Source organism: Dipodomys spectabilis, unplaced genomic scaffold (genome assembly GCF_019054845.1).
Source record: "Dipodomys spectabilis isolate Male_0828 unplaced genomic scaffold, ASM1905484v1 ptg000366l, whole genome shotgun sequence".
NCBI classification, from domain to species: domain Eukaryota; kingdom Metazoa; phylum Chordata; class Mammalia; order Rodentia; family Heteromyidae; genus Dipodomys; species Dipodomys spectabilis.
The window spans coordinates 329,927-348,496 of record NW_024871043.1 but is presented as its reverse complement, the minus strand read 5'-3'; the positions used below and the strand labels follow the sequence as shown (position 1 = coordinate 348,496).

Here is an 18,570-nt window from a genome sequence, read left to right as displayed (position 1 = left end):
GAGCTGAGGGACAGCGCCCAGGCCCAGAGTTCAAGCCCCACGACCGACAAAAAAAAAAAAAATAAGGTCTTGCTATGCTACCTAGACTGGTCTTGAATTCATGATCCTCTTGCCTCAGCCTTCTGAATGCTGGGATTACAGGCGTGCACTACCACATCTGGCTAGAAATTCTTGCTTACTTTAAGCAAAGGGCTCTTTGAATGATCTGGCCAGTCCTGCCTATGTGTGGTTTTCTCATTTACTCCTTTTACAACCCTAGGAACAAGGGTTATTCTCAACCATATTTTAGGGTGAAAAAAGGGAGGCTCTGAGAAGTTCATTGCTAACCCAAGGTCTCATGCAAGGGAGGAAGAATTGATATCCTGGCTGCTCAAGCCCTGAGCTCCAAGGCCAGCCCACTGGGGTGAACCCTAAGTATACCATGAGTAAATCTTGGGTTTAATTTAGCAGCTTCCTCCCTCCCACGTTCTCGGGGGTATACTATGACTAGGTAGTTATAAGAGGGGAGGGGGTTCCTTACAGCCTAGCAAACTGGCAAATCCTTTCCCAGGTGTATGGAGGGAGATGCATTTCTAACTATTACTCTTGAGTATATTTCAACACAAGAGCAGGTGGGGGAAGGGCGAGGGGAAGGGCCTGGCCTGGAAAGCTAAGCTCAGGGCAGCCCTAAGCCTCTGTGTGCAGTGCTAGCCTAGTTCAGGCTGCAGGGCGGGGGTTGGGGAACAGGGGAGGGGGGAGGCGGGGGGGGGGGGGGTAGGGCTGCCATTGCCCTGAGAACTGAGGCTAGAGGCTGACCATGGAAATGAGGCGCCCACCCTCTGGGGGTACAGCCAGAATCCTACCAGGCACACACAAAAGGTCTTCTTTATCACCAGAGCTCAAGGACATTTTAAAGACCCAGGATTTTCTTGGATGGGAAGTAAAGCCAGGATTTAGGGGTCACTGTCAGGAAATGGTCAGGAATGTGTTCTCAGAGATACTCAGGCAGATCAGAGGAGGTCAATAAAGAAAAGAGCTGGTAGTTCCAAATCCTGATCCGGGGCCAGGTACTATGTGGAGTGCTGGTGTGCCCCATTATCGTCAGCACCCTTGTACAGAACCCAGGGAGGGGAAGGGAAGAGCCATTAACAAGAAAGAAAACTGAGGCTTAGGAAAACCATTTTACTGAAGGCCACAGCATCTGCAAGCCAGGATTTGCAATTGTCACCTACAGCACTGCTTCCAAAGTTTAGAAGCCAAGAATCATCCTGAGGACCTTATTCAAAGCCAAGTGGGAGCCAAGAATGGTAGCTCATGCCTGTGATTCCAGCTATTCCAGAGACAGATTGAGATGATCATGGTACAAGGTCAGAATGGGGGAAATGTTAGGGAGACGCTATCTCAGCCCCCAAGGTGCATGCCTGATAGTGGTCCCAGCAGTACTAAAGGTCTTAGGTAGGGGAGATCAAAGTCCACACTGGCCCTAGGCAAACACACAAGACCTTATCTGAAAAATAATAACTAAAAAAGCAAAAGAAAGAAAAGGAAAGTATTAGGCAGAGTTTTTCTTAATTAATCTATTCTACTGCATTCAAATTTTCTGAAAAATCAAAGTAACTGCAAAAACAAACAACAAAAAAACTCACAGCCTGCAGTAGTAGAGTATTTGCCTAGAATGTGAAAGACCCCAGTTCACTCTCCAGCAACACCACACACACAGACACACACAGACACACACACACACACACACATACTCCAAAGTAGTCAAATATTTAATTACCTTCAACAGCCCTAGGCCTTGTATGATTGAGCAGGAAAATATGACTCACACCTTAGCAGAAACTCCACCAGCCCCTTCCTGAGGCCGGAAGTGCTACTTTAGGTGACATTGGTTCACCTGATGATGCTGGTGGTCCCCAGAGGGGACAGCAGCAATGACTCTAGAGCAGTACAAAGGGAGGAAACCTGCTTTCCCTACCCCCACCTGCTCCCACTGTCCAGGAAGCAGCTGCCTACCAGGGACAGGACAGGGAGGAAGAGGAAGCTCAGGAAAGCCATGAGGCAGCCCAGTGACAGGAGGAAGCCAAGCAGCTGAGAGGAAGCAGAAAGGAAAAGGAACAGGGACCCTAAAACAACTGACTTTATGGGGAAATAAATATGGAGGCTGACCTCTGTCCTGCTTCCTCGGGGCTCCAGTTGGGTCACAGGATTTTGAATGGAAAAAGACTGGCTGATTTATTACCCATCCGCTACCTGTTGAAAGTATGTCTGCCTTTACATGTGAGCATTCAGAAGAGATCTAGGTGTGCCAATGTGGTGCCAAATGATTGTGGAAAGTTACAATCTTCCCGGGCTCCACAGATGCCAGCATAAGTACAAGAGCACTGCTATGCACCCCAGGGGTATGAACAGGCCAGTCATGAAACTTCCACATATGTACTCATCAGCAGGCTATGAATACCCTCCTTGTATTTCTTCTCTTCTGGTGTTCCACAGTGGAATAGTATTTGGCAATAAAGAAGAAAGGGACTTCTCAGATACCTAGATACAAAGAGAGAACTTCAAGTGCATCAAGCTAAGGCCCCGTCCTTTATGATGCCATTTATGTCATATTCCCGAAAAGGCAAAAACTACCAGAGCAGAAAACAAATCAATTTCTGAGGACCACAAAAGAAAATGAAGGAATGTTAGGGATGATGTACAATGTGTTCTATATCTTAGCTGTGGTAATGGTTAGGTTATCAAAACTCAAGAATCTGGACATCAGACAGGGTAAACTTTACTGTCTGTAACATATAACTCATCAAACCTAGCTGAACACACATATCTATTGCTAGAATAGTTAAAATTCAAAAAGACTCTCCAGGTGTGGTGGCACAAGTCTCTAGTCCCAGCTTCTTGGGAAGATAAGGCAGGAGAATCCTTGGAGTCTAGGAGTTCAAAGCCAGCCTGAGAAATATAACAAGACCTATCTTAAAGAAAAAGTAGGACTGACCATACCGAGTGTTGATAGGGACATGGAGCAGCCAGGTGCCAGTGGCTCACACCTCTAATCCTGGCTACTCAGGAGACTGAGATCTGCGGATCATGATTCAAAGCCAGCCCGGGCAGGAAAGTCTGTGAGACTCTTATCTGCAATAAACCACCAGAAAACCGGAAGTAGCATTGTGGTTCAAATGGTAGAGATGAAGAGCTGAGTGACAGTGCCCAGGCCCAGAGTCCAAGCCCTATGACCAAAATAAAAGACATGGAGCAACTGGAACTCTCCCATGTTGCTGGTAGAAATGCAAAAATTAAGAGGGAGAAGAGGAAGAGTGTGTATGTGTGTGTATGTGTATATGTATATGTATAAGAGAAGGGGAGAGACAGAGACAAAGAGAAAGAAATAAGGAAGGAAGGAAGGAAAGAAAAGAGACGTGAGAAGGGAAAGAGATGAAGTTCTGCAAACAGGCAGACCTAGGCTTGAATTCTGGTTCTACCACTCACCTCTGTACAGTGTTGGGGAGGTGGCACAGGGCCGATGAGCCATGGCAGTCCATCTACACATGAGATAAAGGTAATACACACATGTCCACTTTATAGGAATAGGGCAAGGTGGGAAACAGCTTATGCTTATGCAATGCTAGTGCAGTGCCTGGCACATAGCAAGTGACTCAAAATACCAGATTTGCCTACTCCCTAATACTTTCATTTTTTTCTTAGCTCCTTGGGGATTGAAGGGATTTACTCTAATGTGCCTTTGTTCTTGGTGAGGCGTTCAATGAACATCTGTCACATGGCAGAAGGAACAAATAAAGCCACATGCCAATGGAAGGCCAGAGGCCTCTGCGCAAGTAGAGAGGCAAAACAGGTAGCCAGGGCTATTTGGGGAGCACTGCACTGAATGTGAGCCGGTCCTGTCTGCATCCTCAGTCTAAAACCAAGGCTTCAACATTGCTGAGAACCTTGAAAAATTCATTCCATATGGTCAGTGGGACTTATACAGATATCCCTGGCATCCAAGGCTGGCCTCTGGCCAAAGCTTGAGACCCCATCTGGAAAATAAACTAAAACAAAAAGGACTGGGGGTAGGGATCAAATGGTAGAGTGCCTGTATGGTAAACTATAGGCTCTGAGTTCAAATCCAGGACCACCACAAATCAATCTATGTAAACCTACCTACCTACCCACCCATCCACCCATCCACCCATCCATCCATCCATCCACCCATCCACCCACCCATCCATCCATCCACCCATCCATCCATCCATCCATCCATCCATCCATCCATCCATCCATCCATCCATCCATCCATGCATGTCTGAGATGTCCTAAGGATCTGAATTGGGTTTGAATTTTGTGTCAGTAAGGGAAGGGAGTGGGTGAAAACATATGGAAATAGTTCATGAATCATTGTCAGACACGGGGGTTTCACAAGAGGGAAATCCCCAATTCATAATTCTGCTGGGGGGTGGGGGCCTGGACAGATATTGCTTCTCAGGTCATGGGGCCATGCTCTCTACCCCCCTGAGGCTGCTGAGATAAGAGGTGGCTGTGCACTAACCCAGGGACTTGGAGGGGACCTGATATACTGTGCCCCATTTTTAGCATTCCTTTTGTGCAATACTATGTCTGATTTTTGCCAGCAGCGACTGCCCACCTGGCAACAGACATCAGCCAGGAAGGAAATTCCATCTTCCCTGTCTGATGCTCAGATGACTGCAGAGCTGAAGCTCTGGTGTTGGGCCCACGTGGGAGCCGTGCTTTCCAGTAGTTTGGTTCACAGGACGAGGCCCTGGGGAGGAGCTGGCTGGCAAATGGTAGCCATGAAGGAATAGGCCTTTCTCAAGTGTAGTCTCTGGAGAATTAACATGCATGGCCAACAAGGTCAAGGGTCCTGGTGAACAGGCGTGTCCCTGCCCACAGTCAAGTGGCTGTGTGATCAGAGGAGGTTTGTAAAGGGCAGAGATCCAAGTTTTACTCTTCCTTTGGGGGGTCGGGGAAAGGGGTATGAGGCAGGGCCTCATGAGGAAAATCATTCCAGGAATCCAGCCACTTATTTCAAAAATTCTAACCACCCCCTTCTATGGGCTACGAGCTCAGGACACAAAGGTAAGGAAGTCAAACCTCTGCTCTCTAGACAAGTAAGCGAATATTCAACATGATATCAGATAGGTAATATGACAGGAAGAAAACAAAGATCAGAAGTGATTAAGGAGCTGGGAGCTGGTGGCTCATGCATGTAATCCTAACAACTCAGGAGGCTGAGATCTAAGGATGGCGGTTCAAAGCCAGCCCAGGCAGGAGAGTCCATGAGACTCTTATCTCCAATTAACCACCGGAAAACAGGAAGTGGCGCTGTAGCTTAAGTGGTAGAGCACTAGCCTTGAGCTAAAGAGCTCAGGGACAGCACCCAGACCCAGAGTTCAAGCCCCACAACCAAAAAGGGTACTGTTTGTAGGAGAACCCCTAGGAAGTGAGGGAGGACACTATGACTGACAAGTGGCAGGTGCAATGACCAAACAGCAAGTGCAAAGACCCTGAGATAGGAGCCTGCTTGGGGTCACTGAGGAATTAAAGAGGCCACGAACTGGAGTTGTTGTTTGTGGGTTTATTTTTTGCCAGTCGTGAATACTGAGTCTGAGTAATGTCATCTTGTCCTCACTGCCATCTTGATGTTTTTGTTTTTGTTTTCTGAGAACTCTAGAGGTGATATAGGTCATTCCCAGAACTGCAGATATGTCAAGGGTTATTAGACTCCAAAGAAATCTCTACCCTTGGTTGTTGTTAAAATCCCTTCCCCTGATTGCTTCTCCTGGATAAACTCTATAATATCTAATTGCTCTCCTTAGTTAACCCTTAACTGGCTTGTTTTGCACGCTTTGTTAGTCCCCATACCATGTGACATCTGCCTTGATGTCATTTTTGCCTTTATAAACTTTGTGCTTGCTGCATTCAGGACAGCGAGGTTTTCTTGGGATTCGAGTCCACTTGCAGTCACCGGATTTCTAATAAAGATTCTGATTCAACCTCTCAAAGTACAGCTTCTCTGTATCTCGTTGATGTAATTCACGTATAACAGAGCTCAGGGTCTGGGTGCTGTCCCTCAACTCTTTTGCTCAAGGCTAGTGTTCTACTACTCAGCCACAGTACCTTATGTTAGAGATAAAGAGTCTCACAGACTTCTCTGCAAGGGTTGGCTTAAAACCAGTCCTCAGATCTCAGTCTCCTAGGATAATGAGAGCCACCAGTAACTGGTTCGTTTGTGGTTTTCTTAAGAGAGGTCCTTGCAATGTAGGCCAGTCTGGCCTGGAACTCACAATCCCCTTATCTTGGCATCTGAAGTTCTGGGATTATAGGTAAGCAACACTATGTTCTACCTTTGCACGCGCACGCGCGCGCGTGTGTGTGTGCGCGCGCGCGTGCGCGTGCGTGCGTGTGATTTGAGAGCTTGAATTAGGGCCTGGTGCTCTTGCTTAGCTTTTATCTTTTATGCTCAAGACTAGTGCTCTACCACTTTAGCCATAGCTCTACTTCTGGCTTTTTGCTGGTTATTAGGAGATTAGAGTCTCATGGACTCTTCTGCCTGGGCTGACTTTGTACCACGATCTTCAGTCTCCTACTAGCTAGGATTTATAGGCATGAGCCATCCATGCCTTGCAAGAGCTCACACTATTAAAAACACAAGGCATATTTCTGTTCAGCTAGAGTATCATAAGCAAGAATGTTAGGCTGCTAAGCAAGACTTCAGTTGCATATTCCCACCTCAAAATGATATGCCTCATGGCCAGCCTTGCAGCTGCCTTTCTTTTCCTCTCTGTGGAAAACCACCGCTTTCCAGCTGAAATTCCTGCTTGCAGCAGGAAAATATGGGGGGAAGGGAAAAACCTTCCTTGGCTACTGTCTTCAGGCCCTTTCCTGGGCTGTGGGATCCTGCTCTTGGGCTGTGTTTGCCATAGATCAGATCTCTGAACAGAAGTAAGTGGTTTTCAGGAAACAGTAAGATAAATCAAAGCTGTGTGAACACCACCAATCTCATGTAGTGTCCTCAGGATGCTCTTCCGGTAGACTCTTTGATCCACAGTGCAGACTGTCCTCCAAATGACTTGAGGTCTGTTATTTCCTGCCAGCAATGGCCCCTAAGACACCCTACAGGAGGTCTACAGGCAAAATAATCACACTTCTTAGAGGTCTACAGGCAAAATAATCACACTTCTCTAGAGATGGATTGTTGTTTTGAGGTGGTGGGTGTCTTGCTATGTTGCCCAGGCTGGCCTTGAACACTTGCCTCTGCTTCCCAAGTAGCTGGCACTCAGTCATGCACTGACCCAACATACACAGAGTCCTGAGTCTTGGCTCTGGTTGCCTCTTCAGTCATGTCTGGCAGGCTCCTCTCAGTGGTGAGATGGTCACCAATAGCCTGGTGACTGGTAACCCCAGTGATGATAGTGGCTTTGTCCCAGCTACTCTAGTGATAGTTTTCCCAATAGAGTCTCCCAAGTCTTACTGGCCTGAATGAGGTCCCCTGGCCATCATGTCCAAGCTGGCCCAATCCAGGAGTGGCCTTTCCACCAACTCTGCCCTCTGGTTGATGGCAAGCTCTTTCTCCAGGGAGTGTCGCATCCACACTCAGCCTGCTGTCGACATTTACTATAAAGTATAAGTGCACAGATTTTTCACCATTTACTGTGAGGAGAGAGACCCCAGTCTCTGCTCATTCGTTGCATTCTTATTTTAAGTTTGCAAGGTTGTGACAGTGACTTACCAGGGTGTTAATCCATAAATAGGGGTGATGGCTGGTGGCCTCTGTGATCCTCAAGACATCCCAAGGCCTAGAAGAATGGAACTGGGAGGAGGGAACTGCCAACGCTCACTACCAAGGTGTCCAGATTGAGTTAGGATCAAATAGAACAAAGGAGGAGAAGGCCTCATTAGACACACACATAGTGGGTCCATCTGGTCCTTGTCTCCCAAGTCACTAAGGAAATTAACCACTGTGATCCATGGAGAGCAGCAGTCCCCACTGCCCTCTCTCCATACTTGCTCACCAATGCCATCTGGAATGGTACAGCCGGAAGAGCACTGGGATACTGTGAAACATGGCTGCTACAGAAAGGACAGTTGTCAGAGGATCAGATTTCATTAAATGCATTAAATGCAAATAATGATTAAAATGCATTGAAACACACACACACACACACACAGCCAATTTGGCATGGGGAAACAATCTGAAAGAAACCAGGGGATGGAATGTCTGCTTCTGCAGAAGTGATTTATGTTTAGTTTAAAAAAAATCAAAAGCTATCAGAGGGCACAGTCCAAGAAAAACAGGTGGAAAGTGCAGCAGTGCAGCACACTGTCTGCACTGGATATTGATAAAAGTGAACTATACAACTTGTGGGTAGAGGCGAGGGGGGGGGAGGGAATGGGAGAGAATGAAGGAACAGATGACACTGTACGAAGGGAAATATACTCATGACCAGACACATGGAAAATGTAATCCCTCTGTATATCACCTCTATAATAACAATCAAGTAAATTAAAATAAACTATCAGGGACCTATTTACTAGGCTAATTATAAACTGACAGCCCCAAGAAGAGTTCACAATGCTACAAATAGCATTTTCTGGCATGTGGTACTTCTGTGAATGCTGTCAGCTAAGACAGTTTTAATGAGCTCTCTGGCTAGCATTGTGGTAGACGAGTGAGGATCTTGGCAGCTTTGGTGGGTTTTAAGACTTCCAGGCAAGATGATTACTTGGCCTTGTAGAGGAAGGAAGCCGTGACACACATGACAGCACAGTGGCAGGAGCCACTGTTGAGTGGCAGGAGTCAACACAGGACAAGTACTGGGTGACTACACTTGTAAGCAGTCCTCAGACCGCTTGTCAGAGAAGGATGAGGCGGGAAGTTCTGTTTATCTCTTTGAGGAACTGCCAGATTGTTTTCCAAAGTGGCTGTACCACCAGGCACTGGTGGCTCACACCTGTAATCCTAGCTACTCAGGAGGCTGAGATGTGAGGATCACAGTTTGAAGCCAGCCTGGACAGGAAAGTCAGTGAGACTCTTATCTCCAATCAACCACTAAAAAAATACAAGAGTAGAGATGTGGCTCAACATGATAGAGCACTAGCCGTGAGCAAATAGCTCAGGAATGGCATAAACCCTGAGTTCAAGCCCCAAGATTGACAAAAATAAAACAAAACAAAGTGACTATACTATTATACATCCTCTTAGCAATACACGAAGTTCTCTCTGCCCTTGTGGTCTTTCTCATTATAGTCACACAGGTGGGTCAAAGAGCTCACTGTGACTTTGATTCACACTTCCTAGAGACTAAGGACCATATTCTTTTCTTGTCCTTTTTCTTTTTTCTTTTTTTTTGGGTCGGTCATGGGGCTTGAGCTCTTCAGTTCAAGGTGAATGCTCTACAATTTGAGCCACAGCACCACTTCTGATTTTCTGGTGGTTAATTGTAGATAAGAGTCTCACAGACTTTCCTGCCCAGTCTGGCTTTGAATCTCGATCCTCAGATCTCAGCCTCCTGAGTAGCTAGAATTATAGGTGTGAACCACCTGGTTCCTGGCTTCTGACCATCTTCTTCACATGGGATTATTTGCATATATATTGATATATTGTCTTTGAAGAAATGTCCATTCAAAGCCTTGACAGTTTCATAGTTGTTTATATTTTTTTCTTGTTAAGTTGTGAGTGTTCTTTATATATGATGGTTAGTAGACTTCTAGATACCTGGTTTGGAAATATTTTCTCCCATTCTGTGGCTTCTTTTTTACTCACCTACATTTTTCATTTGCATGAAGCCCAACTTATCTATTTCTCTCTTTTGTCACTCATTCTTTGGGCTGCAGATTGCCATCATGAAAAGGTTCACACTGGACCCACAGCACCAAGAATGTGCTCCAAAGCCCCCTGGCTCGTGGCAGGATGACACAAGCCACTCATAATATTACATACCTGTTGTCCACCAGATTTCTGGGTATGATTTGCTTTGAAGAAAAGGCCAGACTGCTTTAAAATATATCGAGTTTCCTTCTTTTCTAACACAATGTATTCCTCTCGCTGTCTAGCTATAGGATTATTTTTAGACAATTCAGGCCAGTCAGGCCAACTTTCAGAAGCTAGCCAGTTCTTTTCATGAGAATTGCAAAGTAAGTTGTTGCAGTTTTAGTAAGCAGTCCTGGTGTTTGAACTCAGGGCCTCACACCCAAGAGGCAGACATACGATGACCTGACTCATACCCTCAGCCTGCAAAATAAGTTTTGGTAGAAATTCTTTTTTTTGCGGGGGGTGGGGGGGGAATGGGGGTCTGGTCATGGGGCCTGAACTCTGGGCCTGGGCGCTGTCCCTCAGCTCTTCAGCTCAAGGCTGGCACTCTACCACTTAAGCCACAGCGCCACTTCCAGCTTTTTTTCATTTTTGCTTATGTGGTGCTGAGGAATCGAACCCAGGGCCTCAGGCATGCAAGGCAAGCGCTCTACCACTGAGCCACCTTCCCAGCCCAGTTTTGGTAGAAATTCTAAACCACCCTTCAGGGATAGTTTGTAAGGAACCCAGTTTCTGAGTTATGTGTGAGAGAGAGTGATCATATCTTTTCTCAAATTCATCTGAGGGTTTTCCTAGGGTCTCTCTGTGAGGCAGATATCTCCCGTACCCCAAGACAAAGACCACACAGCTACATACAAGCCTTACCAGGTAAGCCCTCCAGAATGCCTGGATGGAGATCGCTGCTTCCTCTTCTGTCAGCAGCAAGGACAGCGGGATTGGTGGCCGAGGGCTGGAAAGGAAGAAAACAGTCACACACAGTCATGAGCACCCGTCCTTTACTTGGCTACACTGACAACACAATGATGTCTCTGAAGAGCCTCATCTAGCTCCTTTCTTACACAATGGTCTTTTTTTTTTTTTTTAGCTAGTTCTGAGCCTTGAACTCAAGGCCTGGGCACTGTCCTTGAGCTTTTATGCTCAAGGATAGTGTTCTATCCCTTGAGCCACACAGCTCCACTTCTGGCTTTTTATTGGTTAAGTCTCATGGGCTTTCCTGACTGGGCTGGCTTTGAACCACAATCCTCACATCTCAGCCTCCTAAGTAGGTAGGATGACAGGTGTGAGCCACTGGCATCTGGCCAACAATGTCATTTCTGGTAGAAAAGCGTTAAGTGTAGCTCACGCCTGTATCCTAGCTACAGCTGAGATCTAAGGATCATGGTTCCAAGCCAACCCAGGTAGAAAAGTTCATGAGATTCTCATCTCCAATTAACCACCAAAAAGCCAGAAGTGGAGTTATGGCTCAAGTGGTAGAATGCCAGCTGAGCAAGCCAGCCAGCTGAGCAAGCAGGAGGCTCTGAGTTCAAATCCTAGTTATCACCAAAAGAAAAGAAAATTCTGATTCAGTCTATTTGTTGGAATGAATGAATGCTCTTTTGAATTGCTCCAGAATGAAAGAAACCAAAGCCAGGAAGCACTCAGGGTTCAGTGGCCGTTCCTGGACGTGCAGCTGTTCCTGGCTCTGGTGTGCTGGCAGGCCTCATCCCCGCTACAGCACTAAGGCGGGAAAGCCTCCCCCTTCTCTGCAGAGGTAATTACACCCTGGGAATGGCAGCTCTGCTAGCATCGTTTCCCTAATGTTCACTTTCCATTTTTATTCACTTAACGCCCCAAGGGTGGCTAGCTCTCTAGTTTTCCACATAAATGCTTTTCTTCACCCACAGTTCCATTGCTCTTTTTCTTTTATACTAGGGTTTGAACTCAGAGCCTCATATTTGCCAGGCAGATGCTCTGCCATTTGAGCCCCAGCCCAAGCTCTTTGCATTAATTATCTTTGGGGAAGTATCTTGTGTTTTTCCCTGAGCTGGCTTAGACCACAGTCTTCTTATTTATACTTCCCAGGTAGGTGAGATGACAGGTGCATGTCACTATACTCGGCTTATTGGTAGAGATGGGGGTCTCATTAACTTTTTAGCCAGGCTGGCCTTGAACCAAGATCCTTTCAGTGAGTTGCTCTTCTGAGTAGCTGGGAACATACACACACACACACACACACACACACACACACACACACACACACACACACACACACACACACACACACACACACACACACACAGACAAACAGACAGACAGATAGATAGGTAGATAGATATCCATGAAAACTGGGTTTTTAGATCTGACGTCCAAAGTCCAGGAGTCCTACATTACACCTGGACAATGATCTAGTGGTCAAATGAAGAGTGAAGGGCAGAGAAAAGAGATTTACTGCATGGTAGCCTTGGGAAAGACAGTACTTCAGTACATCCTCAGCCACCTTGGGGGTCTTGACGTCCAGGCATTGGTCTCAGATTAAATAGGGAGAACTGGGATCTGGGGTGAGAAAGGTATGCATAGTTAGAACATCTCAAGCCACAGGTATGGCTAGGTTGACTCAGTCCTGGACCAGGGAGGCCCAGGCTGCTCTTTTCAAGCTGATAATGAGGCACCTGTCTAAGAGACAGTTTTCCTCTGTTCACAAGATGCTTCTAGGTGAATCTGTTCTTTCCAGAAGCTGAGGTGATTTTGTACAGAGACTGCAGGAGGGAATGGATCAGATCAAACGGCAGAGATACAAAGTGGAGGGTGGGCAGGGGAACACTGGTACCCAGCCTTTAGTTAATGCACAGCCTCAGCAAAAGCAGCCACACCCTGCCCCATCGCTCTTACTTTTTAAAACTCAGTAGTGTCACAGCAACACACCATATCCTGGAAGTAACAGCTACCAGAACAATCTGGGTGTTTCCAAGGAGACTGTGGCACACGGACACTAGCTGAATCTTACCCAGTGCTTCTGAATGCCTATCAGAGGCCCATTGTGCTGGCATGCCAGCCAGTGGCACCCATTACAGTTGTACAGGTTGCTCTCTGCTCAAGGGCACCCAGCAGAATGCCAGCTCGGCCTCAACTTGCTAGTGAAATATGGATACTGGGCCTAGGTAATGCCATCTTATCCATACCACCATCTTGGCATCTTAGTGGAGGATGGGGACTTTTCACCTAGTTCCAAAAGGTACAGGTATGTCAAAGGTTGTTAAGCTCCAGGAAAGTCTTCCTCTGGGGAATTCTTGCCCTTGATTGCCCCTAATAGTTCCCCCTAGCTTGCTTTCCTTCTGTAAATATGCTTTCACTAGATTTAGTTTAGAGGTGTTCGCCTCTATAAACTTTGTATTAACTGCATTCGAGGCTGCAAGTTCCTTTGGGACAGAAGTCCCCTCACAGTCACCAGCTTTGTAATAAAGACTCCTGATTCGACTTCTCAGAGTGGGGCTCCTCTGTATTTTGCCAATCGAATTCATGCATAATACTAGGTCCTGCCCTTTGGTGTGGGATGACATTTGCCCTGAGGTAGGGACACTTTGCCTTTATTTGCTTAAATATACCTTTCAAATGGGAGGCCTGACTCCTCTCTCTCCTGGATCACTCCTCTTCTCTTTCCAATCTACCCTCAAACATTACCTCTATCCTTTGAGTTTGGGCATGGTAGCATGCACCTATAATCCCAGTTACTCAAGGATGCAGAGGTAGGAGGATTATGGCTCAAGACCAGCCCAAGCAAAAGCCCAAGATCCTACCTGAAAAAAAAAAACAAAAAACAAAAACAGAGGGGTGATGGGCTCATTCCAGGTCAGTATTTGCTGTTGCAAACACAAGCTGTACAGGAAACCCAAGGAGTGGCCTGGGAGGGGAAGGACGGGGTTAGCAGCTGTCTGTGTGAAATAGAAAAAAAAAAAAAACAGCCATTTTCCAGAGGAGGAAACAGCAGCTAAGCCACATGGAGTTTGTCACTTGTACTTGGAGGTTTGGAGCATCTCTGTTGAGCAGTCTTCCTGCCTTGGGCACAATATTCATCGCTGGTGTCATGGTCCCAAAGCCAGTATTCTCACTGGGGGACAGCAAGTGGACAGAACTGTGAATCTGAGGATGCAGGGACTGTGTACCCCAACAGAGTGCTCTGGCCAGTAATGAAACCCCACACTGCTTTGTGTCAAAATGGCATCACTGAAAAGCAAAGAGAGGTTTCTAGAAGACCTTGAAGGCAGTAATACAAGGCCACCTTTGGTGACATCTGCTTTCAGAGCTAAATAATGCCATGCTGTCTCGTTTCCAAACAAGTATGAGAAAACCGAGTGTATCAGGCCAAATGAAAAGGAATTAGCCATCATTTCAGCAGGCCAGCTTGAAGGGACAGAAGCCATGCCAGGTCCTCTTCTGTCTTTTGGAATCAATGCCATTGGCTTCAAGTCAAATAAAAATAAAGAGACAAGGGCTGATCCCCAGGGAGCCAGGGAGGGGACAGAAGATGGGAATATCAATCATGGGAGGGGGTAGCTGGGCTGAGGCTCCTCTGGAGCTAAAGTTGGCCGTCCCCAGAGCAGACATTTTACCAGGCAAGACAGTGTGGATGGGTGAATTTCTAAGAAGATTCATTTTATTAGTAAATGCTCATTTGTCCTCCTTTCTCTTCACATTTGTGAATTAAATATATTTGAATCATAAGAATCACAAGAATCAATGCAATAATTCTGAAAAGGAACAGATCTTTCAGACTCTTATGTGTGCATGTATATATAAAAATGCATGAACAAGGCCAAGTGCTGGTGGTTCAGGCCTGTAATCCTAGCTAGTCAGGAGGCTGAGATTTAATTATCTGAATTTAAAGACAGCCTCAGTTATCTCCAATTAACCAGCAAAAAGCTAGAAGTGGATCTATGGCTCAAGTAGTAAGAGCACCTGCCCTAAGTGAAAAATCTCAGGGTCAATGGTCAGGACCTGAGTTCAAGACCCAGGACCAGCACAAAAAAAAGGAGAGAGAAAAAAAAAGCATAGACATGGTTACTCCCCCCTTTATTTTTAGCTAACCCAAAGATTTGTGAGGCATAAAGAAAATATAGCTTGCTTATGAAATACACAATAAGAAATTCTGAAAGGTTTATCTTCATGAGTTTCATGAAACTTTCATGAGTTTCTCCAGCCATTAAGGAAGTACCATCCAAAATCACACCGGGCCAAGTAGATAATGAAAAATGGATTTCAGAACCAAAAATTCCCTCCACCTTTCATTAGGGAAGAGATGGAGCTGTGTTCACATGGAAGCTATCTACAGCAATGGCACAGGGCCTGTATCCATCACCATCTGCAGCGGGCCAGTATGGGCTCATGTCCACCTTCCTGTATCCTGCGAGAGACCTGGCCCTCCACTTTCACTAGCTGCCCAACTTTTCCCTCTTCAAGGCCTGGCATTTTTGACTGATGAACTTCAACTGCTGGAAGAAGTTCAACAGAGATATCTGGAAAGATCACTGGATTCTCTCAGCTCCTTTCTTCAGTGACATGAGGAACTGCTCCCATTACCAGGGGCAGACTTGCTCTCTCGAAGCCACAAAGCGCATTTAGAAACCGTGGCTCGTTGGTTGTGATCTGTGATCTGGCTTTCGCCCCCACACTAATCTCCACCCTAAGAGATCAGCAAGCTGTGATTACTGCAGCAGCAGGCTGGGCTGAGTCACTCCAGTTCAACACAGCGCTGAGGCCCACTCATCGAACCCCATCGGTGAAGCCTCTGTGTGTCCAGACTGCCTGGGACCATGTGTTAGTCCTCTGAGACCCAGGTGCAGTACAACCACTTGTCAAATGTCCTCACAGAGGGAGGCACTTGGAAGATTTCTGGGTCTCTGCTTGCCCTTCCTGGAAGCAGTCCTCCTTTCTGTCTTGTGTGAACAGAAAGACAGTTTACTGTCCTCCTGACACTCTCGCCTCTGAAACAAATGACTGAGACAGAAATCTATTCTTCTTAGTATAAAACAAATTAAGAGGCTTTTTCCCCCTTACCAAGGGAGCATGAGAGCAAAATTTCTGCCCTACCGCCATTAATTATTATCTTTAGTTGGGAGTGTGAGCAGGTCTTGGTGCCATTTTGAAGGTAGGAATATCTGCAGTTCCTTCAGCAAACATCAGTACAAATAGATTGTCACAGGCTGAGATTTGTCCTCAAATGACACAGCAAAACTTGTTTCCACCTCAGTTTGTGGTCACAAGATACCTTTCATCATGAAACTATTGTAGTTTCTTTTCTTTCCTCCTTTTTTTTTTTTTTTTGTCCAAGGATAGATCTGAGCTGAAAAGCCATTTTACCCTAAGCAACCTTTTCCTTTACTAAAACACAATCACCATTTCATTGAAGATCTCAGTTTTAATGATGGCTTTCAGGAGCCTTCTCCCCTGGGATGTGAGACCAGAACAGTAGCACTTCATTTTTCTACCTTGCATTGATTTACTGATTTTCTTTTTGCTCTTTCTCCAGGTTACTGTCTTTGGTTAAAAGTCTAACCTCCTGTTCTTAATATGCTAGTACATAATGTAATTGCCTCTGATTGGCTGGTTGAGTTAGGACTATGAACTTCAAAAGAATGGGGTTAGATTCATAAACAGGAGTTGGGCCAACAGGAGATATGGGATAATGTGCCACTGTGGAAAGGTGAGGAGAAAACACTTTCATCCATCTCTAATTAGAGCTCATGGTAGACTGTATTATTCTTCTCTGTAGGAGCTGTTCACTTCTCTGCACCACTGATGCTGACTGCAGTCACATGACTTATACTGACCAATGAGATGTGAGGAGGAGTGTTTGCTATTGTATAGTCTGGACATTATTCTTCTTCCTCTACTGGAAGAATGCTGTTCCTTCATCTTAAATTCTAAGGCAAAAAGATGTGGAGCAGAGCACAAGATGATAGGTAGCCAACACGTAACAGATAGAGCAATAATCCCAGGGTGTTGAAGGCACTGAGGTTGAGGATTGCTTGCTATTGAAGCAGAACCTGGAGGAAGCTGACTTAACACAGTTCTGGAGGGTAGTTGGGGCAGAATCATGTACAAGAGCTTATTAGGACTCTTGATTACAAGTATTAGACATTTAACTCAAATTGGCTTAAGAAAAGGGAAAAGAAGGTATTACTGGCTCACAACTACAAAAGGATTGAGTCGGCTTTAGGCCTAGTCAGATAGTGAAGTTCATAGATACACCAACTTGGACTCTCACCACCTCTTTGTCCTGCTGTTAGCAGGTACAGGATTGTTAGGAGGTAGCCCTCTCCCCTCAAAGCTTTATAACCACAAAGATCCAAGTCCAGTGGAAAATGAGAGAAACTCCTGGTTGCTTCTTGAAAAGTCTTGGGATTATCTTTGATTGAACCAGCATGGGTAGCATCCATTGTGGTCAGGGGGAGTTCACTGCTCTGATTGGTCAGGCCTGAGGCTCATCTCCCAGACAGAGACAGAGGTAGAGTCTGACCTCTGATGGATATGGTGTAAGAATGGGAGAGACAAGGTCCTTCGAGGAACTTGAGGTGTTCCAGAAAACGGAGAAATGGATGCACAGCTGGAATAAACATAAGTGTCTACCACCAGAAACCAAAAAAAAAAAAAAAAAAGGAATAAGAAGAAACAGAGAAGCCAAGCACCAGTGACTCACCTCACACCTGTAATCCTAGCTACTCAGGAGGCTAAGATCTGAGGATCAAAGTTGGAAGACAGCCCAGGCAGGAAAGTCTGTAAGACTCTTATTTCCAATGAATTACAGAGAGCTAGAAGTAGAGCTGTGGCTCAAGTGACAGAGTGCTAGCCTGGAATGAAAAAGCTAAAGGAAAACACTCAGGCCCTGAGTTCAAGCCCTAGAACTGGCACACACATACATATGACATACACACACCAAAAACAAACAAAAAAACAAAACAGGGGAAATGGAGGCTGGGGCACGGCTTAGCAAGCACAAGACCCTCAGTTCAAACCCCACTACTGCCAAAAGTAAATACCTTCCATTTTACAACTGACTTTCATTCATTCTTCATTCATTTGGTTGGGACCTGGGAATGAGGCTTAGTGGTAGTGTTTCTCTAGCATGCATGAAGCCCTGGACTTGACTCCTCAGTACCAGAGAAAAAACTGGAAGTACTGCTGTGGCTCCAGTGGAAAAGTGCTAGCCTTGAGCAAAAGAAGCTCAGGGACAGTGCCCAGACCCTGATTTCAAGCCCCAGGACTGGCAGAAAAGAAAGAAAAAAAGAAAAGGAAAAATCATTTTAAAAAAGAGTAATTTTGTTGAAAATAGAAAAGCTACCAGAAGTAGAGACAAATCAAAGCTACCCCTCTTTCTATCATTTGGAGTGATATTTTCTTTTGAAAGATGGTTTTTAAGTCCAGAGTTATTTATTCAGGTGGATCTTAATGTTCAGCCAAGGATCATTTCCTTTCACTGTATAATTTATTTAATAAATATGTATATCGTACATATGACAGATTGCAGTTATTTTTATAAGCTGAAGAAGAGTTTAATTTAAAAGGGTTCTCAAGGTCCCTAGCTATACAAAATGTACATATAGATAGATACGTATGCACACACACACACACATATATATACACATATCTACATATGTATTAAAACAGCACAGAAAAGAAACAAAAAGCTGAGACATCTAATAGATAGAACACAGAGCATGCTGAGTGAGGAGAGGGGTCATCGTTTATGTGATAAACAACTGGCAAACCATCCCAACCTACCAGCTGTGCAC

The 18,570-nt window shown here is 45.6% G+C and overlaps 1 protein-coding gene across 1 annotated transcript in view; it reads right to left on the bottom strand.

Moving 5' to 3' along the window:
* The window catches only part of Iqck (IQ motif containing K), an 81,967-nt gene that overhangs the window by 32,822 nt on the left and 30,575 nt on the right, over positions 1-18,570 (bottom strand). Inside the window, exon 7 of the mRNA XM_042666638.1 lies at positions 10,670-10,754. Coding sequence (XP_042522572.1) covers positions 10,670-10,754 — 85 coding nt within the window. The remainder of the gene's footprint in view (positions 1-10,669; positions 10,755-18,570) is intronic.